The sequence below is a fragment of the Varanus komodoensis genome, unplaced genomic scaffold (genome assembly GCF_004798865.1).
Source record: "Varanus komodoensis strain SLA01 unplaced genomic scaffold, ASM479886v1 scaffold15, whole genome shotgun sequence".
NCBI lineage: Eukaryota > Metazoa > Chordata > Lepidosauria > Squamata > Varanidae > Varanus > Varanus komodoensis.
The window spans coordinates 4,446,007-4,469,651 of record NW_025335440.1 but is presented as its reverse complement, the minus strand read 5'-3'; the positions used below and the strand labels follow the sequence as shown (position 1 = coordinate 4,469,651).

The window sequence follows — 23,645 nt, the reverse complement described above, 5'->3', positions numbered from 1 at the left end:
AGGCCATGGGCTCTTTGAGGACTGTTTCCTCTTCAAACAAGTCATGCAGCCCAAGTTTGGACAACACGACAAGCAGTGCCTGGGCGGGCCATCAGGCCAAGGGTGCCTGCATGTGCCACCCATTTAAGCACAGCACCAGGTGGGTCACTCAGTCTTTCTGGGCCGAGCTGGGGAAGGCCCTGGACCACACAGGGTTCTCCTGGAAAGCACTGCGAGAACGCAGTGGGGCTGGAGAAGCAAGGTTCCTTTGCTGTCACAGCACGCAAGGTGTGCTCACCAGCAGCACTCATTCCCGGGGAGTTTTTTTTCACTTGCCACTTGTTTTGTAGATTTTCACTTCATAGTAAACAAGGGAGCTAACAAGATTCTGCCAAGCAGAGAGGGGAGCTCAGCAGTGGTTGGGTCACCGCCCACATTCTGCAGAAACCCCCTGAAGACTTGCAGAAATGCCTCTGGGTGTCATGAGCTAGGCATTTCCTTTCCAGCCAGACTCCCCAGCACTTCTTGTAAGCGTCTTGATTCAACATAGAAGACTCCAAGTATACACAAGCCTCTGAGCAGAAACAAGGAGAGAAGTTGAACTCTCTCTGCCCCCCTTTATCCAAAGCTTTGCTTATGAACCCTTTGGGGCCCTGTGCAACTGGGCGTGCCTATGTTCTGCACTGTGAGCCCCTAACTGGGCCAGCCTGCGCCTGTAGGGACCGGCTCTTGGGCCCAATTCCTCAGGAGGTGGGTGCTCTCCTTCCAAGAGACTACCCAATTCCAAGTCTCCTCCCTCTGGAGGTTCATGTCCATCTTCTCCTTCATTCCCACAGGCGGAGAGATGAGGCCCTATGGGCATCCTTGAACTACTTTCTTCCAGAGCAGGCTCAGACTGGAACTGAGCGATTGAGTCTGCAGGTGCAGCCCTGTCCATTGCAACAGCAATTCTGCTATTGGCGTTTGAGCTCTGAGCCTCGTCTGGTTCAGCCAGCTCCCCATCATCCTCCAACTCTTGAGCTATCGGTCCCACCAAGACGGTCAGCTTCTCGTGTGCGCCTGGGAATCTTGCCCAAGCGCGCACACACAACAGTGGGGGAGCAGGCCCCATTCAAACAAATCCCCCATTGCTCCTGGCGGAAATGGTTGCTTCTAGTCCTGATATGCAACAGGAAGTAATTGGATTATGAAAAGGAGTCCAAGAAAGCAAGGCCGAGGCCGAGGCCACCGCAGGCATGGGGGACACTATGTGCGAGTATTGTTACACTGGGATTTGGGCTGCCTGCAGTCTGCTGGCTCCCTCGCCACCAGCCAAGAACTGAATCTATTTGGAGCAGGGGTGCCCTAGCCATTTTGATTTCTGATGTCAGGCTCAGTCAGCAGCAGGGAGCAAGGCCTCCTGGCACAGGTGCCTTGCAGGATTGTGAGGCCTGCTGGAGAGCAGTAGGATGGGAAAGGATGAATGCTGGGATCTTGTGTCTGCTTCTTGTGATCAGCACTAGGCACCAAGGGCAAAACCAGAACCATGGTGGAGGAGCATGCAGCACCTATGAAAGCTGCCCCCGCCTTCCCAGCCCTTGACTCTGCACTGGGGCAGCAACTAGGACCTGTGTGGTCACAGCTGGGAGCATCTCTGCATATTTACCCAGGAGTAAACCATATTAATCATACAGAGAGGATTGTGGCGTGCATCTGCCCAGGATCCTTATACTGGAACAGGCAATTGTGCCATTCCAGATGCTAAACATTAGTACAGCACTGATAATGGTTCTAGCCCCTATTGTGCTAGTTTTCTATTTGCAATGCATTGAAAATGTAGGGAGGCATCAAGATTTTAATTCCCCATTGGAGGCCCTAGGTTGGCTGGATGTCGCCCTCCAGCACTAAAACGTGGACTCTGCCCAGTAGCCTCGCTCCTGGTTTCAAAATGGCGCCCAGGTGGCACATGCCCCATATCGCCCCCTTCCGAACTGCTCGCATTTTCCGCAACTGACCGCCAGGGGTCACCCTACGAGATTTCTTCCCCGTTCCCTTTGTTGGCAACATGAGTTGAAGGGGAAAGGGAAAGAGGAAGGGGCACGTGCAGGAGTAATACGTCCGGATCTCTGCTGCATTTTGGAGCACCCTCCATATGAGGGGCGAAGCCGACAGGGAGGCATTGGAGTCATCATTGAGAGTGCAACGCAATCTTCTGCATGTTTAGACAGAAAAGTCCTGCAATTTCCAGCATGTCCCACCAAGCGATGTCTAACATAGCATCGTGCTATAAAGTAGATAAATATAGCGCCTTTTTCTGTAGCTTTATAAAAAAACAACGCTCGCTATATTTGAAAGAAAGGAGAGCAAAAAGAACCTGACAAAGAATATAGTGCAAGTTACTTTTTCCTCGTACTTTTCAATGCTCCAATAGCAAGCAACAATTCCACCTGTGGAGTGATGTGGAGGAAAAAGGCTTCTGTTCTTGCATTTCTAGGTATGAAAAAGAGAAAGGAAATCACAGGGATATCGCCTTTAAATCGCATCTGTTTCCACATTTCCCATCAGTCTCGGCCCTGGCAGCGGTGAACCGGAAGTGGGCACTGCTTCGGATCAGTCCCTTTGTTCTCTATTTCTTTGGAAGAGGAGGAGGGGCCTTCCGTGACGCGTCGCCGGTGCCGCTGGTTGGTTTGGCGGCTGCGCGTGCGCACTCCCGGGCGTCCAGGCGCCTGCCTCGTACCGAGCGGAGGCTGCGGCGGCGGCGCCCTGCTCCCGGCGCGCGCTCGGGGACACAGCCTCCCCCGCGGCCACGCTCTCCCCGCACCCCCCGCTAGGCTCGGGGCGACGCCCGCGTGGATGGGATGGAAGCGGGACCCTCGGGATCAGGTACCTGCCTGCGCTGGGCTGGTGGAGGGGGGTGCTTAGTGCACCACCGGGGGGTGTCTTGGAATGGGGGGATGCAATATGTTCGGGGGCTTAGGGAACCTCGTGCTGTTAAGCAAAGGGGCTGAGAGCTAAGAGTGTCTGCAAAGGGGCAGCGGAGTCCGGAGAGTGGGGAAGGTTTTGTCTTTTTGCTCTGTCTGTGTTTGGGCTCCTGTGTGGAGGGCCCGCCAGGTTTCGGGGCTTAGGCGAGTTCGTGCAATGGGGAGGAAGGGGCTGAGAGCGAAGAGGGGCCTGGGGAAGACCTAGCGGGTGTCTTGAAAAAGTGGGGGAGGCTTTTGTCTGCATTTAGTGGTTTTGGGGCCTCTCTGGGTTTGGGGGCTTAGGGGAAGATGTGCAGTTGGGGGGGGGGGGCTGAGAGCGAGGAAGGGAGCCTGCCAAAGAACAATGGTGTGTGTGATGGGGGCTCTTAAAAGAGTGGGCTGTGGTGGGAAATGCAATATGCCCAGGGGCTTAAGGAAGCAAGTGCAGTTGAGAGAGCATACATGAGAGCCAAGGGAGGCCTGCCAGGAAAGCGGGGTGCAGGGAGGAGTTTGGGAATGGGATCCCCTCCGCCCGTCCTTGTGTGCATGGAAAGTGGGCGCTCCGTAGGTGGTGAGCGTCAGGAGGCGGGGGAAGGGTGCGGGATCCGGGGAGAGAGAGGGGGCTAAAAGCAGGCAGAGGCCTGCCAAGGAACAGGAGGGTCTGTCGGAGAAACCTTGCGGGGGGGCATGGAATGTGTGCTGGGGGGGAGCAGTGCTGTAGCGACGAGGGTGCGGGGCAGTGCAGTGAGCAGGGAGCCGGTGGGAGCATGTGCTCTCAAAGGAACTGGAGGAGGGGAGCCGCCACAAAACTAGAAGGGCTTTGCGCTGGTCGTCTGGGGCCCAGAGGCAGCGGGGATTGGGGCCAAGTGTGCTTGAGAGGAGCGGAAGGGGGTCCCTGTGCAGCTGGGCTCCGTTAGGGATGGGTGCTGTTGTGATAAGGGAGCTGGGACAAAGTGGTGGGGTGCAGAGGGTGGGGTGGGTAGCAGTTAGGGGGCAGGTGGGCTAGAATGCACTAATGGGAGTGCAACAAGGAAAAAGGCTGGGAAAAAATGGGGTCCCCCCTCCCAGCGTCAGAAAGTAAGGCCCCGGCACCCACCGTGGGATGGAAACCAGGGAAGAGTTACTTAAGGTGGGCATCATGCAGAGCAGAGCCGGTGGGGTGGGGGCAGCCGAGCAGTTTTTCTTCTTGGAAAGCCTGCATGGGGTGAGAAGTAGCTCCTGTGGTGGGGCAGGGACTGTGTCTGTGGAGGGAGGGACTGTGGGCCCACCGGAGTGTAAGGTAGATGCATGGGATGGCAGGAGACGGGCCAGAAGCGGTGGACTTGCTCAGAAAGAGTTGTCCTTGGCCTCTGCTGTTGCAGGATAAAGGTGGAGACCGGCCGTGGAGACTTACTGCGGCTCTGTGTGAAATGGTGAAATGGCTCTTGGCGGTGAGTTGCACAGGACAGACGCCAGGCTTTTGGGGAGGGGGGCGTCCCCATGGAATGGGGAGACTGGCTTTGGGTACAGAGCGTCTCGCCCTGAGCGGCAGAGCACAAAGGGTGCGCTTCCCCCGGCTTTGTGGCTGGGGGCTGGGGGGCTTATCTGAGGTGAGAGACCTTTGGGGTTTGAAGTCGGGGTGATGCAGGAATGAAATGGATTTGTGGGATTTGGGTCCCTGGCCCCCTCTGCAGCCTTGCCTTACGGTGGCTGGTTGGTAAAAGTGGAGGGGAGAGGAAATGGCTGGGACCTTTAGTTAGTTAGGTAGCATTTTGCATGGATGCTGCTTGTGGTCCATTGAGTTTGAGGAAATAATCTGGGGAAGGTAGTGTTGGTGGAGAAGCACAGGCGGTACATTCATTCTCAGCGCCCCCCCCCCCCATGAGAGGGGAGCTGAGGATTCGGACTGTGAGGCAACTGGCCGGAGGGGGTGGGGGAGAAGGATAACGATCCCTTGTTAGAACAAGGGGAGCTGAGGAGCAGCTGGGTTTTCCCCCATTCTTCCTCAGGGCAGAGAGAAGAGGCATATGTCCCAGGGGGTTGGGGGAGGAGAGAGATGCACAGGGCCGGTGGTTCCCAGCAGTCTCTCAATCCCATCCATGCTGCATCCTACACTTATTGCCTTTTGAAGGGGATGGGAAGCTTCACAGTTCCTGTACATGGACTCTCCATCCCAAGTTCCCCATACTTTTCCACATTAATGGGAAAGGAAAGAATGCTCAAATGTTTCGAAGTGTTTTCTGATGTGGGATTTAAATTTCCCACAGTGCAGTCTAGAGGGGAGTGGGTGGGTGGTAGTATTTGCTAAACACTTGCAAGTGTTTGTGATCTTGTCTTGCGATTGTTGCAGAGTTGCTGTGACGTGGTCTCCAGTCATCTCTAACTTATGTATGAATGGATGGCCTCCAAAATACCCTGCGGTTGACAGTCCTGCTCAGTTTTTGTTAACTCAAGGCTGCGACTTCCTTTGTAGAATTCGGTCATTCATATTTTGCCTTCCTCTTCTACTTCTGCCTCCAACTTTCCTTAGCATTTTGATCTTCTCCAGTGAGTTTTGCCTTCTCATAATGCCCAGAGTTGGACGGCCTCAGTTTGCCATTTTTACTTCTCTGCCTTGGTGTGGTCTAGGAGGCACTAGTTTGTCTTGCTGTTGGTCCCAGAGTATTTGCAAAGCTCTCCTCCAGCACTGTGCTTCAAAAGCATCGCTTTTCTTCCTGTCCGCTTTTGCACTCATACGTAGTGATCCAGAATTCAGTAGTGTGGATGATCTTGGCCGTGGTTTCCCCGGAAGCATCCCTGCACCTGATGGATCTTGCTGCTCTTCCAGGTCTCAGTTTTGTAATTGCTTGCCTGCACTCTCCCTTTGAATTGATAATCCTGCAAATCTCAGATTTGTTGTGAAGAAGATCGCATGTGGTGGCTCTGGCAGAGTCTGTGCCTCAGCCTGTGGGGCTGTTGACCCACAGAGCCCCCAGTGAGTGTCAATGACTCTTTTCCCTCACTTTAGTTGCCCTGCTGGAGCACTTAAATGGATTGCCTCTGAGGAGGGAAGGGAAGGGACAGGATGGGACCGGACGGGCGCTCCCCTCCGCCATGCGGCAAAATGTGTATCTCTAAAGAAACAAAAATCTTCCTGCTTGACAATCAAACAGAAAAAGACTTTTGGGTAGTTTAGGATGATTTGGCCCAGAGTGCAAACTAATTGAAGACTTAATTTCACTTGAGATAATTTGGGCACAGATTTATTTAACTGCACATATAAATATAAATTAGCATATGCTGATATAGTACAGATTGTGTCCTGGGGTGGGGTGGCTGCAGACCTTTTATGTGCCTAGCAGTGCCCCTGTGCAGAGCCAGACTCGATCATGGGTAGGCCAAATCTAAGTTCTGTCCTTTAGCTGCTTTGCAGCAGGGTTAGTTATGGCGGGATGGATTTTCTGGTAAAAATAAGGCCTGAGGCAAGTTGAAGGCAAACTAAGTTATCTTGGCATTGATGTGTACTTCTATGAATGGGGGTGGTGGTCACATCATCAGGTAGCTGAAGTGCTGTGCTTAGATGGTTGGTTTGGGGTCTACCAGCCTCCTTCAACCTGGTGCCCACCAGACGTGTTGGACTGCTGGTAAGATCATTTGTTATGGTGACTGAGATTGATGTACGTTGCAATCCAAGACATCTGGAGGATGTCAGGTTGGCCTGGCTGCTGTAGAGGGGAAATTGGGTTAAGTTATCCTAGATTTGTTATGTTATCTAACCTGTGGTAGGATGGGAAAAATGACCTCTTATTAAAGTTGATAATGACAGTATTGGGCTTTACAACAAATTGCGATACGGATCAATCTGATAAATCATGTGGCTTAATTGCTAGGTTGCTCTGACGGTTAAGGGGGCTGTTTACATGACCCGACAGACCACAGTGAAACTGACATGTGCAGCAGCCAGTTCAAACATGCAGCCCCTGACTGGGGTTATCATGCCATGTGAACCTGACAAATTAGCATTAAACAACCCTGCTTGTCTATTGTTTAATCCTCACCTGACCTGTGCTGACTGGGTTCCTAGAACACAACAGCTCCTGAAGAGGTGTTGCAGTTATTAAAATTTCTATACCGCTTGTAGCCGAAGCGCTCTGGGTGGTTTACAACCATAATCACAGAATCGTACACTCAAGTCATCTGTCCAGATTCTGACCAGACCTGACCTTGCTTAGCCTCCAAAGTTAGGCAGGATCAAACATACAAGCCATACAAAAGCTATTTTGCAGTCTGGTGCTGCAATTTTTGTTGTCTGTGCTTGGTTAGTGACTTCTCTGCAGTCATTCAGCTCACTTTTGGTGGATGAAAACTGCCACTGAAGTAACTAGCAAGAGAACCTTTACAAAAGTAAAAGGCTTTACTTTTTAAACAGGAAAAAAAGGAATATGGACAAACAGGCTGTAAAAATTATAATAGGGTAGTAGTTTGAAAGCATATTTTTTAAACGTGATGAATGCTAAGGGAGAGACAGTGGATGGGAATAAAGTGTATCAAGGACCATGAATGCTGGAAGTAAGGAAATGCTGCAGTAAAAGTATTGTTTTGGAAGTCAGATCTGTTGAAGTTGATCGGGTGTGTTTCCAGATGTGTGTGTTGACATGCAGTGTTGTGGCCATTCTGCGCATCTGTGTGCACTGGTAGACGGCTTGCATGTGTGAATGAGCTGGTGTGTCCATTCTCACCCAGTGCAATACTTCTGTTGTTCTTGCCTTCAGTTCATTGTCACGCAGCTGTTTGGAAGAAGACAAGAGTGGGGCAGTGTGGAGTTATAACACCTAATTTTGTGGGTTTTTAAGAAGCAAGATTAAATTGCATCTGTGAGGTGGCTTTTACTTGGGGGCGGTACTGGCAGACTGAAATAGTTTAACTTGAAAACAGCTTTCTCCAGAAATGGTTGCAGCATTTTTGTGGCAGGGGGAGGGCAAATTTGTGATAGATACTTGGCAGCAGGAAATCCAAATTCCTCAGTTCTCCACATTAATACACACAAGTTTTTTTTAAGGGTATAGCCAAGGGAGAGCACCTAGCTTTGTTTATGGTTGCCCCATCTCAAAATGAATACTGTCAAGAAAGAAAGGGGGCAGCTGCAATGATCACAGGATGAATTATTAGGACTTTTTAGTGAAGGATGGGGAGAAAGGACCCTGGGAGAGATTTTTAACATTACAGATGTTTTAGGGAAAATGGCTAGAATTCCATGCTAATAATTCTAGAACGTGAATGTGTCCAGTTCCATTGACTGGCAAGAGGTGGGTATGGTTCTGTCTGAGTTCACCGGAAGGAGGAAAGCTAGAACAAATGCATTCAGAAAGACAGCAGGAAGCCCCCATTCCAGAGGAGGCAAATCTGCTTTTGACCTCTGTGCACAATGACTTGAACACTTCCAAATGCTTTTGCTGTAGAGACCAAGCAGTGTTTGGCTGTTAGCAGAGGGCGCATTGTACATTCCAATTTTCTGGAGGAAGGTAAGTAGTGATCCCAAGAACCAGCCATACCTTGCTATTTTATTATTTATTATTTTATTATTTTTCTACCAACTAACAAAAGAAACTAAAATCCATCAATCATCAGAAACATCAGACGCACTGGATTGGCCCCCTGTACTTTTTTTTTTATAGTAATCTGTAAACATATTTGAATCTATGCATAGTCCCATTTCTCTAGCCAATAATAAAAAGAGTTCCCAATTTGATAGAAGTATGTATCCTCTTTTTCCTTCAGAGACAGTCCATCTGTCCATTTCAGCACAGTCCAAGGTCTTTTTTAAAATCAGTTCGTCGGCAGGTGGTTCTTCACTCCTCCAATGTTGGGCAAATGCAATCTTCACCACAGTGATTACATGTAGAATCAAATACATTGCTTGATCCCTGCTGTTTTATTATTATGGCACACATTTCTAGGTGTGCTTATAGATATTAATCGAGATGTGTGTGTTCAGTCTGTTCTTAAACAAACTGGCGTTTTCACCTGCATTCACCTGTGTGGCACTGTCTTCCAGGCACCTGCAGAGCTTGTTCTACTCCCCATCCCCATCCCTGAGAATAATGTGATGTCCTCACATGCCCTTTGTATTGGAAATTGCTCTCCCAAACTTGCATTGTGTTGTGTGTGTGTGTGAGAGGGTGGGGGGCAGACATGACACAGAGTGGGCATTGCCTGAGGCAGCTTCTCTCTGGGAGAACTCACCTGTCTTTTCTTCTAGCCTCTTTCTGACCCCACCTTCATACTCCAAGGGTATGCAGAAAAGGAGTTTCCTCTTGCAGGAACAGTATTCCAAATCACCCCACTGGTTTATGTAGCACATTGGTGTCCATATCAGCCTTCCCCTACCACGTCCCCCAGTCAACAACACCCATCATCCCCAGTTAGCATGGCATGTGCACTGACCAGCAGTGGCTCTCCAGGATTTCAGGTGGAGGTTTTTCCTAGTCCTTTTTCCTCCTCCAGAAGAACCGGATGGAGCCAGGATGTTGGTGATGTTTGAACACAACTCACAGAGGACTGCCCACACGGGGGATCTGCCCAGTCCAGTGTCCTGCCTCTGTCAGCGGCCAGGGTGATGTTTCTAAGGAGCCAGAGAGTTGCCTGTGAACATTCTCTTTCCTAGAACGAGGTGGTCTTTTCATTCCTCTGTACCCTCTGTTACTTAGGGCATCCTCCATTCTGCTCATTGTCAACTGCAGCAAATTGTGGGTCAAGTAATCCGCGGTGTTCAGGCACCACCCACGATCACTTTGAATATTCACCTGCCAGTCAGGAGTTGCTACCTGATGTCTGGCCCCAAGCAGTGTAGGTTCAGTATGCATTAAACAACCCACTGTTAATAGATCTACTGATTATCAGTTAAATGTGGACTGTTTAACTCATAATTATCCTATGCTGCCTGAATTCATGTATTAGGTAACAACCGCTGATGAGGCTGGCCGGGCGGGGTGCGGGGTTGAATATTGTAAATGGCCTTAGAAAGTATCTTGCATGTCCCATGATAAATTGTGGGCTCGTTAAATAATTATGAGTTACTTAGTTAATAGAGTGTTCATTAATTAACCTACAGTTTGCCTTTAAACTGGCTTTGTTTGGGCATCTCTTGCTGTTGGACAGTCTTTCTCTCTACCTTGTGTTATAACTGCTCAAAAGTTAGCCATTCCCTCTTTCGTTAGTCTAGGAAGGGCCTCTGTCTGTTTCTCTCTTTGTAGCAATAAGAAAATGATCAGCTTCAAGCCTTGTTCCGTTTGCAAGAAGAGAAAGCAGGCGCACTGCATATTAAGCTCACTGTGTATGTGCTGCACATACCTTTTAGAAAACCCGACAACAAGGAAGTCCAAAGGGTCATGAATAGATAAAATAGAAACAGGAAAAAGTCCTGCTAGATCTGCCCAAAGCGCCATCCAGTCCAGTACTCTGTACTCTCAGTTGCAGCCAGCTGCCCACAGGATCCCTCCAGCAGGATGGGTGCAAGACTTCGACCTGCCTAAGCTCCTCAGTAAGCCTTGAGCACGAAATCCCAACCCAAGGATGATGTGCAGGCCCCTGGCTTGCTTCAGAGCTCAGTGAGATGAGGCATTTCTGGCCCCACTAAAGCCTAGAAGGCTCCCGAAGCACGGTCATCCTCAGTTTGCCTAGAGCAGAATGCAAAGATCCTGTTTCACATGCCTCGCCTCATCCAAGTTGGCAGGTCCAGTTGGAAGTGGCTTGCTGCTAGAGACCCCAAACTGCTGGGGTCAGGCACCTGTCCCCATACAAAATCACAGGATTTTTGTCGTTCATTCTTTTACCCCAAGCATCCTTGTAATTCCTGACTGGTTGAAATACAGGAACTGCTGTAAGCATTGGACTGGTCAGTTGTGGGAGTTGGTGGTCCAAAACATCTGGTGGGCACCAAGCTGCCTCACCTGAAATAGAAAGTGGAGCAGACTTCCTTCCCTATGCAGCCGGCAGGACAACTGCAAGCAGGGAGTGGGAGTGGAAGGGAAGTGGATTTTGGAGGAATGTTAAGGTGTCAGGCGGTAGAGTGCCAGAAGCGGATGCGGTATAGCGCTGAGAGGGCTGGACTGCAACTTGGGAGGGCTGGTTTCCGCTGTGAAGCCCACTGGGTGACTTTGGGCTGGTCAGCCTCATTCACTGGACAGAACTGCAGTGAGGATAAACTGGAGTGGGCATTCCCTTAGCCCAGTGAGTGCTTTTTAAAGAAAGTGCAGGATGGATGGTTGGACAGATGAATGGTCGGACTGGACAATGGTTTTCCAGCACAGCTGTGTAATTAAATTAAGCCTGTGAAAGTTCCTAGTGCACAATGAAGAAAACAAATTCTTCTCCAGTTAACACACTTTTTCTGGTAACCTGAAAGTGATGGTGACTCACCCTAGATTACCAAGTGACTTTCTGTCTGCAAGCCTGCTTCAATGAAAGAAGCTTTTTGGAGTGATGGATTTTCTGCCCTTGCAGCAAACACATAAAAACAATTGTTGGGATTTTGAAACATGATTGTTTTCCTTTTGGTGCCATGGCCTCCCTGGCCTGTGGGATTTTTTCAGAGGAGAGTGTGGTTTTCCTCAGCCCGGCATACAGCGTATGACCATGAAGAGGGTTCTTGCTTTCCAATGCCCAAGTAGGTATTACCAGAAGTAGGTAAAGCCACATGAAAGTGGGGTGGGGTGGGGCCGCATCAGGCCGCTCCTGAATGCCACACATTTCCTTTCCTTCCAAAATTACAATAAATAAGTTCATAGCTATAAGGAATGCTCTGAAAAGACAATTGCACAGATGCAAAACCAGTCAGGTTCCTCTGAGTGCTTGGAACCACGACAGGTATTTTCCTGCAGTCGTTTTCTTGCAACAAGCTGTGGAACTCTAGTAGTCCCTTCAGAAGAGGCAGTGTGGTGCCTTGGTGCAACCTGGTGCCCTGGGGATGCTTTGGGTTACATCTCACAGAATCCTTTGCCATCTCCTAGCCTGTTGAGGTCTTATGGGAGGGTCCAGGGTTCAGACCAGTGGAACTTGGCCAGCATTCTTTGCTCAGGCAAGAAACTTAACTGGTCAGTGTTGAGAGATGAACACCCTTGCTCTGACTAAGCCGCCTTGCAGGGGTGTTGTTTGGACAAAATGTGGGTAGAGCAAGAACATGTGCATTCATGAAGCCAAAGCTGTGGCTGTGGTTTGGATTTTTCCTAAAAGGGGTTTGGGCTTGCTTTTGAGACACTTTTTGGACAAATAATGTTGGCTTCCCTGCCAAGGTGCCATCTTACCAGATGGTGTAACTAGATGGTGGGTTCTTGGAAGCTATATCGCAATCTACTGGTAGATCTCTGGGTAATTTTCAGTGGAATGGACATGGTTTCTGATTCCCAGTTGTCTAACACTAGCATCAACACAGGGGCTTTCCTCCTTTAAATTAAGCTGCTTGGAACATATATTTGAAGGTTTAAAACCAGGAGGAGAGAGAGATCTGTGTGAAAGAGCTCACAAGTGTCGACCATAAACCAGTTCAGGACACAACCCTGGATGGCTGGCTGGGGAATGGGAGGCTGTAGGGTCTTTCTGTCTAAACATGTATAGGCAGAATACTTGCCCTTTACCCCACAAGCCTAATGCCTGCACATCTGTGGTGTAACATCTGGAGCACTTTGGGCCTGAGGCAGAGTATAACCTTTCAAACCATTCTGGAAAAAATAAAATGGCAGTTGTCTGGAGATCGCCCTGCTCAGTTACCCCCACACTGTTCTGCTCCTGCCAGACAAAGGGAAGCCTCGCCATTCCTGGAAGAGGGCTGTTTTTGTTTTAAGCCCAGCAAGCTGCAGGTCAGTTCGGCTCCTGACGACTTGATGTGTGAAAAATGTTAACAGCTGCTTGCCTTCATATGGGAGCCTTGGCAGGGGCTGGGTGGGCATTTTATTCTGGCTGGGCTGAGGACCCCTCTGTGGATGGGAACTTGGCTTTCTCTGCTGTTGTGCGCATTTGGTCCTGCAGACTGAGGGCCGGTTCCTCGCCCGGTGATTAATGGCATGGGTTGCCCGTGGATGTGCTTTAGCTGTCCTTTGTAAAGCGTGTGTGTCTGTTTCCCCTTTGGGATCTTGCTTTTCTCCATCCCCTGGATAATTTATTATAACAGCAGGAGAGCGTGTGGGAGAGAAGGGTTTGGGTTGAGTTTATCCTTCCAAGCGCAGCCATGAAAAGAGCCACCCCTTGTCTTTGCATCTGGGTTCACGGGTGTATCCCCCTCCTCCCCTCTTCTTTCTGTTGGAGGCACAAGGATCTAAATAGACATGTTAATTTCATTCCCTCCTAACGAGGCAACCCCCATTGCGCAGATGTTGATCCCGGAGTTCCCTGACAGCTGTTGAGATGGTTCCTTTGTGTGGGGCTGGTTTATCTGAAAACAGCAGGCTCAACCTGCATCTCACTCCTGCCCCCTCCAAAATATGCCCCAAGCGTGGATGGGGGATGGGATCCCTGAGATTTAAACCCTCCTTGGAGCGGAGTGGCTAAGTTGGTACAATCGCGGGAAAGAAGCTGCGGGGACAGTCGCTCCCCATGGGATTCACCTAATCACCGCCACGGTGCTCGGCTGCCTGTGATCTCAGGACGCCGCAAGGCGCGCAGCAGAGTGCGCTGGGCAAGTTGCCCAGAGGTCTGGGCTCATGCATGACAGGAAGCCACGGTGGCTGCCTGAACCCAGGCCGCGTTAAGCCATGCAGCTGGGCTCGGATGACACACAAAGCCGCCGTGCTCCGTTGTGTGGTGTGAGCCAAGGTGGCTGAGCAGAACGGGTCTGATTCCCATCCATTCTGTTGGGCTGATCAATGCCGTCTGGCTTCCCAGAGCCCACTGTCTCCTTGCATTATTTTTCAGGCGCAAATAGGCAGCTTCCTCCCCCCCCCTTCTGTGGAAGCGCCTTCATTTGCATGACAAAGTGGAGACTTAATGCAACTTTGCCATGGTGAGTGGAGGCATGCAAGGCGGGCACCCCCCTCCGTTTTGTTTCTAGGCAGAATGGGGCAGGGTTTCCTGGGGGGGCTGCTGTCTGGGCAGGTTCCTCTGCTGCACTCTCCCCTCTGCACTTTGATGCCCGCTTCTTGTGGCGGTCAGTCTTGCCGGTGTGCCAGGGCATGTACATTGACCATGGGGTTCTCAGCCGTTGGTGGCTGAAGCAGACTGTTTTGCTCCCTTTTTTTTTTTTTTTTGGTACATTGTCCCCATTTTACAGAAAAGACACTGAGGCTTGGAGCAGAGAAGCAGCAGGCTATGCAAGGCCTTGCCCTTAATTTCCCATCCTTCTTCCAAGGACCTGACTCCCGAACTGTACCTGTCATTTGAAAAAAAAAGTGGTTCGTTGTTTCCTTGGGTTCATTTGATGTACAAGAGATATTACATTTAGGGTCCTAGAATGGAAGACAAGGAGAAGCTTATCTGACCCAGGCAGAATTGCCTTGTTTAGGTACTGTGTTGCATCTTTAAAAAAATAGCATCTTGCATTTAACCTCCATGGATGATGGAGCTTGCCTTTTATTTTCCTCCCTGAGGTTAAGATAATACTGCCAGATTTGTATTTTCTTCAGGTATTACTGATGGGTAATAACACTCCACTTATAGATCTCATTTGAATTGATAAGCAAAGAATAAATTTTCAAATTACTGTTAAATACCTTCCATTCCTTCCCTTTTTGCAATATATGAAGATTCTTGCAACATGGCAGTACAACATATTTCAGCTGCAGTACAGCTAAAATGATTTAGCTGGCATATTTTAACTGCTTGGGATTTATTGTTCCACAATATTTATTCAGAAACAGTTGTCCTTCCATATGAGGGAAATGGTGCCCTGAATCATCTCAATTTGGCAAGAACCCAGTGATCTTAGCCACTTTCCGGCAACTCTGTTTCCAGAAACTGGGAATCTTCCATCATTTTCTGGACATGAGAAGCATAGTATTTGAGGAACTTCAGATGGCACAAAGATCCCCTTCAGAACCTGTCCTTGTGCTGAGGTCTTAGGCTTGTAGAACTGTCACCTGTTCCCCATACTCAGCCTCCATTGGTGTGCAAGCTACACATCACCAGAGGTCTGTATCTCTGGGAGGAATGGCAAGTGAAAAAAGTTATACAGGGCAAAGGGTTCATCAAAAAATCCTCTGCTGTGCATTGTAAAATCAAGCATCTAGACCTTATGACTGCAAATAAGTTTGAAAGTGTGTATGGCTGATGTGTGCTGATATTTCTACAAGCTGGATGCATAAGAGTTTTCCACAGTGGGGGTGTAGCTTCAGTATTCTTGCCCCTCTCCCGTGTAGCAAAAAAAATGTACAAAACTGGCACAATACAAAATACATCGTGCAAATTAAGCAAATGTGCTGATTTGCTCAGTTTGCATAATCAGATCCTCTCACACAGTTCATCTGGTTGGGGGCAGAAGTAGAATAGCTTCAGGGCAAGTGCTCAGTTTAAAAAACAACAGCCCAACGCACAGTGCAGGCGGGTTCAAGTGCAGCCGCTGGAACAATGGGCTGGAACATCTGGGGCTATAGCCTGAACCAGTCTGGAGCCAGGGCGGACTCCCTGCCAGCGTTGATGCAGGTTCGGGGTAGGGGCGCAAACCTCACAAGTTTCTTGAGGTGGGTGCTGGCAGTTTGTTGGTTGCCTCTTGGGTAAACCTTCTGGGGAAGGAGGTGTGAGGGATGGGAACCGCCTTTCCCCCAGGACACGAAAACCCGCAAGGCTGTCCAGCAGTGTTGTGCGGCTGGAGTCCGGAGTATTGTTTTGCCAGCTGGGATGCTGAGGTGTAATCGCGGCGTTGTGATCATTCTTTCCTTGCTTCAGTCCAGCTGCAGCGCTCCTGCCAGGCGGGCAGCCTCTTGCCGTGCTGCTCATGGGGAACCACTTTTAATCTGCGCATTGATTCCTTGACTTCATTAATTAATCTGTGAGACTTTCAAGAGAGAAGGCTTGGCTGGTGTCCGAAAGCTTGAGTCACTCTGCATTTGTGTTTGTGTGGGGCTCTGACAGCACTGGGAACCCGGTGGTGTGTTTCCCTTGTTGCTCAGGGTGCTTTTAAGACCCTTGACGATTCCACAAGAGCTTTGCTCAGACTTTGTGCTGTGGAAAAGCAGCAGCTAATCCTCAACTTGGTCTGGATTGCGACTGGGGGTGGGGAGAGAGGGAAGATGCTTGAAAAGAAAGAGCCCTGGGGGATCAGGCGGGAGATTGGTCCCCATTGTGTGTCTCCAGCCCACAGCTGCGCCTTGTCCATTCATTTTTGTCCTGTAGACATGTGCAGTGGCGCGGCAGGAGCACTTCCAGGGCTGCTTCTCAGCCTTGGTGCGCTAGGAAAGAGGAGGCTGCGATTCAGGCTGTAGGGTGTGAGCTGTAAGCACTCCGGCTGCATTCGCTCTTTTGTTCAGCCTCGGCCCAGTCCTTGCACACGAGTAGCTGCAGTCCAGACACACTGAACACATGAACCAGTGTGGCGCAGTGCTGAAGAGCGTAGGGCGGGGACTCGGGTGACCTGGGTTCGAGTCCCCGCTCGGCCATGGAGCCCACTGGGTGACTCTGGGCCTGTCACAGCCTCTCAGCCCAACCTACCTCACAGGGCTGTTGTTGTGGGGATAAGATGGAGAGCAGGAGGTGGAGAATCAAAGTGGGTTACACCAGTTCTTTAAAGAAGAGGGATATAACTAATTAAATATGAGGGCATCGGGGTGGCATTGCACAGAGGGGAGAAAGTCATCTCCGGGGCTGTGGAAGCTGAGCTGCACAGCTTGTATGCCTTTAAATACACACACTCAGCTAGATGCGTCTTAAGTATATGAGGAAGTACATCTTTCACCGCTTGCCTCAAAGCCTTCCCTATCATGGTTCCTCCAGCTGCCTTGGACTACAATTCCCATCACTCTGCTGGGGATGGTGGGAGATACAGTGCAACACATCTGGGTGGCAGCGGGTGAGCGAAGGCAGTCCTACAGAAAACCTGGCTAGTTTCATCTCTGCTGTCAAAAGGCACTTAAATATTCGCTTCCCCCACTTCCCAATCTTTACCTAGGTGGAGGGCCCGGCTTGGAAGAGGAAAATGTTCTTGTTTGGCTTTTGCTCTCCTTGCTTAGGCAGACCTGAAAGTCTGATAAAGACCTGACATGTGCTTTGGTCTGAGGAGCATGCAAATCCATTAAGGGGGAAAAAACCCTGCCAAGAACTTGATTTATATCCTACCTGGTTGGATGCCTGTTTCAGATGGCTTATAAAATCACAGATCTCCTTAGAAAGAATGGTAAAACCAGCAGTGAATCCGGTAATGTCCGTTCACACGGTCCCTTCTTCACAAACTCAGAGTGGTGCAGGAGCAGCGCAAAGATGGCTCTGGGGCAGCCACATTCTGCTCCCGTTGGCCAACCAGATGCCGTTGGGATCTGCTGCAGCCCGCCACTGGACATGAGCTTATCAGCCGCTCCTTTCTGCTCGTGTGCCCGATGAACTGGTATGCCTTTGACACGGGAGGTGAGATTCATTCGTTGCAACTAATCTCCACTGGTTCCTCTTTGATCTCATCACACTTTTGTGTGACGGCACCACCTGTTACAGTCTCCTCTGTGCTGAACCAGAGCTGCTTGCTTACGAGGAAAAGAGAAAATGCCGTGCTTGGTGACGGCATTGCAGTGGCAGCAAACAGGAGGGAGGCCCTGCCGGACTGGACCAGGGCCCATCTAGTCTAGGGTTCTGTTTGCACCGTTGCCAGCCGGAGGCCCCAGCACGTCACTCGCAAGAAGGCCACACCGCACTCCTATTCACGTTCCCCAAACGGGAGGCAGCTGCAGACTGGCATCCTTCCTCTGAGACCGGAGGGAGCCATCTGGACTAGCAGCCTTCGATAGCCGCCTCTTCTGTGCATTGGCCAAGCCCCCTTCAAAGCTGTCCAAACTAGTGGCCATCGCAGCACCTTGTGGAAGTGAATTCTGTAGTTTAACACTGCACTGTGCGTCCTGACTCCCCCACCCATCGTCTTCGGGGGATGACCCTCTTGGGACAAAGAGCGCGCCATGGCCTCCTGCATGGTCTGGCCTCCATTGGTGGCAGCGGGTGGTGGGCACTGCGTGTGTGTGCGCACATGCGCCCAGAGCATCATGCTGTTCTGCAGCTCTCTTCTCCACTGCACTGTTGATCGCAGTGGTGGTGTATTAAGCTCCTAAAGCCACCCTGTTGCCGTGGCTGGTGTCTCCAAGCCAGATGGAGGTGCTTGGCAAGTGTCTCCTCTCACTTTAAAAATAAAAATGGGTTACTGGCAGCTGCGTTTGCTGTAGGTTGGGTTTCAGACCCACTTCTCTCTACTCGGTCGTTTAGGCAGGGTTCTTGTCCTCGGCCGGATGTGCCATGCTAGCCATTTTGCAGGAGTGCCCAAGGCAGTTTCTCAGACTTGCCAAATATGCCCCCAACCCCAAAAGGTTGCATGCTACTGCTCTGGGCAGGCTCCTTCAAAGGTGAGGGGCTGATGCTAGAAAGGCCCTGCTGTGTACCCTTGCGCATTTGATGAGTCCCTTACCAGATTCAGAGGAGTTCTGAATCCTGTAATGAAGGAGTAGGCAACCTGGATGCCCAAAGTCCCTGACCATTGGCCATACTGGCTGGGGCTGATGGGATCTGTAGACCAAAACATTTGGTTGGTGTCAGGTTGTCTACCCACTTCTTCCATGGATGTGAGGGTTTGAGGGGTTTATGGAACACCTTACAATGTTCTCTGTGTGGGGGTGTAAACCTTACAAGCACTGGTCCATTTGGCACGGTTGTTACTGCCGACTAAGCAGTGGAATTAGAGTCAGTGGATAGAGGTTTGTAGTCAGATAGCTCAGCTCCTTTCAGTTTTGTCTGAAGTAGCTATGGAGGATGATCTGTTGATTTACACAGAGACGGGGTGTTTCCCTTGTTCCCTAAAATATTCTTTCTCAAGCTGCTGTTTGTCCTATTTGGAACAGCTTGTGGCAAAGGGTTAAGCCATGAACTTGCTCCAAACCATAGGAAGTGGGCTTGGTGGACAGAAAGAGACTTTAGCCAAGTTTCAGAGACTGGAGACCCATCCATCACAGGTCTGTATGATCCTAGATTGTTCCACAGTGTGCCTGTTGGTTTTGTGGGGTGAAGCAGGAGAAATAATTGTTGTGAGGAAAGAAATATTGAGACAAGGGCCCTCATTATCCACTTAAGCTCTTTATAAAAGGCTGTAAGATAACAAAAGAGAGACTTCACAATTAACGGCAAGAATTGAAATGGTTTTCAGTGTCTCCTCCCTTTCCTTTTGTGGTTAGACGAAGAGATAGAAGGCAAATTTCGTGTGCAGGAACTAGATTCTCCTGTTCATGTCCAAATGCATCCCTGCTTGGGTATTTCTTGTATTGATACCTGCTTTTTTCTCCAAGGAATCCAAAGCAGTGTGCAGGATTCTTATCCTCCCTCTCTAGTTCATCCTTGCAGCCCCGGAAGGCGTGTGTGATTGGCCCAGAGGCACCCAGTGGGCCTCATGGCCAAATGGGGACTAGAACCTGGATCTCCCAAGGCCCAGTCTAACCACCACTCAGCAGTGGCTCTCTGGTTAATCTAAACAAAGGTTTGATTGCAGCTCTTCTCAGTTGGTCTCCTGTTTCTTTACCCCGTCCTCTTTTCCTTCAAACTCAGGGCATTTGTCTAGCAGCCCTTTTCTTCTTTCTACCTCAGTGTCCCTCTTTTTCTTCCTGTTCATTTTCTTTTCTGCTTCCTCACTTTCTGTAAATGCTGCTCCCCACTCACTCAGCAGCTGAAAGCATGATAATGCCTTCACCCTCTTGGGACTCCCGACCAGGTACAACAGAGTCGGTGGGTGGAAACTCTACCCTATTTGGCCTCTGCTGTGTTGGCACATAATGATCAGAAAGGATTCCTAAATTAATGCAGGAGTGGGCAGATGGTAAATTTGGATTTGGATGACTTGCATGGGCTTTTAATTCCCAGTTTTCTAAGGATAACATCAACAACAGCCACGCTCATTAGACTGCAGCACTGAAGGCACCTTGGATAGAACCATTCTTCTGTGCTGGTCATTCTACCGCTCTATCTGACAAAGAGCTTAGAGTGGCTTAGTCATTCCCCTCTTCCTGCTCTTCATCTTATCCCCGCAACAACAGCCCTGTGAGGTAGGCTGGGCTGAGAGTGTGTGACTGGCCTAGAGTCACCCAGCTGGCTCCATGGCTGAGTGGGGACTGGGACCCAGGTCACCTTGGTCCCAGTCCTGTGCTCTTGACCACCGCACCACACTGGCTCTTGGGTCATCGCCTGAGAGCCCGCTTTGAGGGAGGTTTGCAGAGGGAGCTCTTTCAGGGTTGCTCTCCCCGGTGAAGCCGGGTGTTAGCGGTGCTGAGAATGTGACCCTTGCATTGCTTGATCAGGCTGGTGTAGTGGTTAGAGTTCTGAACTGGAGATCCAGGTTCTAGTCCCTGCTTGGCCATTAAGCTAATGTGCATCTTTGGGCCAGGCAGTGGCTCTTAGCCTAACTGGCCTCAGAATTGTTGTGAAGATAAAATAGAGAGGAGGATTGTTTATGCTTATTTGGGTTGCTTGTGAGAAAAATGGTGGGATATAAATGCCACCGTTGTTGTTTCTGTTCCTTTAATTGTTTTATGGAGTAGTGGTATTTTAGGAGATAATTGTTTTCAGAATTAAAATCTGTAAGATCTGACTTTGAGTCTTTTTGAAAACAAAGTTGTCTAAGAAATCTAAGAGCAAAACCTGGAAAAGATGCTTTATGTGTGGGAAGATTAGGTTCAGTTGAGTTGGGGATTTGAATTGAGTGACTGAGCTGAGAAGGTTTCAATTCCAAGAGTATGTCTTTTGCACCTGACTCCATTTGTTAGGTTTGGAGGTAGCAGGGTGTGTTAGCGGAAAGTAAAGATCTTACGTACCTGACATCTGTCCACTCCTGGATTAATAAAGATGCTGTGAGCAAGCTGATTGCTGGTGCATATGTACCAAGGTAATTGGCTTTCCCTTTTGTGCAAGTGACTAAACTTACCAGGAAGTGGGGGAGAGTTTTGGGTGATGTCCAGATCCATGATTAGGATTGATTGTGGCCCAAGAATCCAGGGCCATAAACTAGCTTTACACCAGGGTTTATTGTTGGTTTATGAATCCTAGCATGTTTCTCACACTTCACTAAAAACCCAACTTTGGAGATTACATGAAGCTCTGCACTTCCTTGTTAGTTTACCTACTGCATGCAGTGAAAAACGAGCAGGCTACATGTAAATAATGGTTTATTAAGCCAGGATGACTTGCTTATTTTGTGTCAAAATGGTACTGAAAACCTAAATGGTTTAAAAATGTCCTGATACAACCTTGCCCATTTGTGTAAACCTTTCAGAGCATTCCAGGAATATGGTTTTCCTATTAAGGCCACATTGCCCAAAAGGACATTAAGGTATTTTCTTTGTTTGACTCTTTGCCTCCTTTGGGTGTCCTTGGTCTTCAACCCTCACCCTTTTTGGAAAATCCAGGCCAGCTGCCTGACCTTAGAAGATGGAGCATTCAGGCAGCAGTAGCCCTGGAGGAAACACTGAGGGCTTAAGGCCAGGATGAATGTTTGCCTCTGATCAGGCAGTGGCCGTTGCTCAAAGGCAGGTGACTTGCTAGCTCAGGAGAAGCCGTTGTGGGGCTTGCATACCTGGTGAAGGAAGGCTGCCGCTGCAGTGCCTCCCTGGGCATTTCAGAGAGGTGTGTGACTCTTCCCCCCCCCCCCTTTCCTAGGGCCTTGAGTCAGTTGGGAAACTGACCCCACAGCTTTGTGGCCGAGTGGCATGGTAATGATGCAGCATGGCTTTGGATAAGAGGATTTGTCTGCTTTCTGTAAGCGTCACTCCCAGGCAGTGGGGTCAGAGGGCATTTAAGGCGAAACGCGGTGTGCAGATGCCCTCACTCGCCTTCCTGCTTGCAGCATTGGTGGGACACTGACAGTTGCGCCAGTAGCCAAGGAGCGTTGGCTGTGGTGGAAGTGGAGTGCAAGGCAGTGAATTAAGGGGCTTGCCCCAGACAGAAGAAGTGCAGCAGATCACCAAGTGTTCTCTTGACCGCCGTTGAAACGCTGGTACATTCATGGAAGAACTGAGCTTCATTTCTCGATGGTAGGCGAAACCCAGTTGCAGTTCAGCCCACAGGTGTCCTGGAGTGTGGAGAGGTGGAGTGAAAGCATGTCTGGGAGCTTCCCATTTCTCCTGGACAGTAGCTTTCCATGACGACTCAGAAATTTGGTGACATTTATCACTAAAAAGCTTCTTCAGAAAACCTTGTTTCCTTGTTATTTATTGGCTGCAAATTTTGTCTTTGGATGGTGGACTGAATGACAGTGACAGCTGACTGAAAACAAGCAAGCAATCAAGCTCTTTATCAAGTTCTCTTTATCATCCTGGAGAGAACCTGAGTAGATAATCTGTTGGATGATGACTAAGGCTGCAGTCCTTATGCTTGCTTGCCTGGGAGTCAGACTTCACCTCTGAGCAGGAGATAAGATGATCCTGTACAACTGGTGGCCATTGAAATCAGTTGAGCTTAAGTCACATCTGATGTGTCCCTTCAGTTGTTTCAGTGGGGACTAAACGCAGCTTGCTTTGGCCGAATCTCTCGTTTATATCCACTGTTGTCCACATTCTGGTTTAGGAAAACTGGTTGAGACGTAGTAGACACATTTCTGTCTTCCTTGCCCTCCAAACTAGAGGAGCATTGAGTTCTTTTGGGTACTTCCCAATGTGATTGGGACTTGGCTTTTTGCCAGTAGTGGGAACTGACAAGAGGTAGAACGTTGCCTCCCCCACCCTGGTACCCCCCAGATCCTTTGGTCCACAACTTCCACCATTGGAGATAAATCCCTCCCCCAGTGATTAATAATGGTCATATCCTGGAGCTGTTAGAATCAAGGCTTTTACACTTACAGAGATGGATAGGCTACCTTTCCCGAGTTTTCTTTAAATTCCTTAAGAATCAGGTCAACATGCTTGCCAATGGGTCCAGGCATAAATCAGGCCAACTTTCAGGACAGGCAAAAGAGCTAAAATCAACTCTAGTCTGCAGTTGAGAGTATTTATCCATGAACCATATTGAAGTAAGTCCCAAAATGGTTAGCTGCTTATAAAATAAAATCAACAAACGTCTTGTGGCACTGTAAAGACTAACACATTTGTTTGTTGAGATACAAGCTTTTGTGAACACTGTTGACTTCTGCAGTGTGAAATGTCTTTCTATCTCAAATTGGTGATTTGTGGACACAAGCGAGGGTGCGAGGAGAGATGTAAACAGTGTTGTTAGAAGAAACAGAAATACAGAAAAGCACAGACAGCAATAATTGCTTTCAGTGCTGGCCATCCACAAGGAATCTTTGGAAGATAACACAATCAGTGCAGTGGTAAGCTGATCAACATCTTGAACTCTGACATGAAAATGCAGGAAAGTTCAGGGACAAACTTCAAGCCATTCGGACTCCCTCTGTTTATTTACAGGGTTTATATACTGCTCCATGGAGATCTTAGAGCAGTGAACAATAAAGGATAAAGCAAAACCTTAATGGCTGCTATTCACAAAGCCTCTTATCATTGCATCCACTCATTTTCCATACAGACTGGCTTGTTCGTCCTGTCTGGAGTACAGCTGGAAGGCTTAGAAACCAGTGGGGAAACATTTCAACTGCCAAGGGTGTACTGACCTGGTTTGCACTTAGGG

At 49.3% G+C, this 23,645-nt stretch overlaps 1 protein-coding gene across 2 annotated transcripts in view; it reads left to right on the top strand.

Annotated features, from left to right (window-relative positions):
• Positions 1 to 2,763: 2,763 nt before the first annotated feature.
• The window catches only part of LOC123020758 (protein argonaute-1), a 63,824-nt gene continuing 42,942 nt past the window's right edge, over positions 2,764 to 23,645 (top strand). Inside the window, exon 1 of one of the 2 annotated variants that reach the window (XM_044424906.1) lies at positions 2,764 to 2,841. In XM_044424906.1, coding sequence (XP_044280841.1) covers positions 2,817 to 2,841 — 25 coding nt within the window. In that variant the 5' untranslated portion in view covers positions 2,764 to 2,816. The remainder of the gene's footprint in view (positions 2,842 to 23,645) is intronic. The other variant, XM_044424905.1, reaches the window with a different exon arrangement.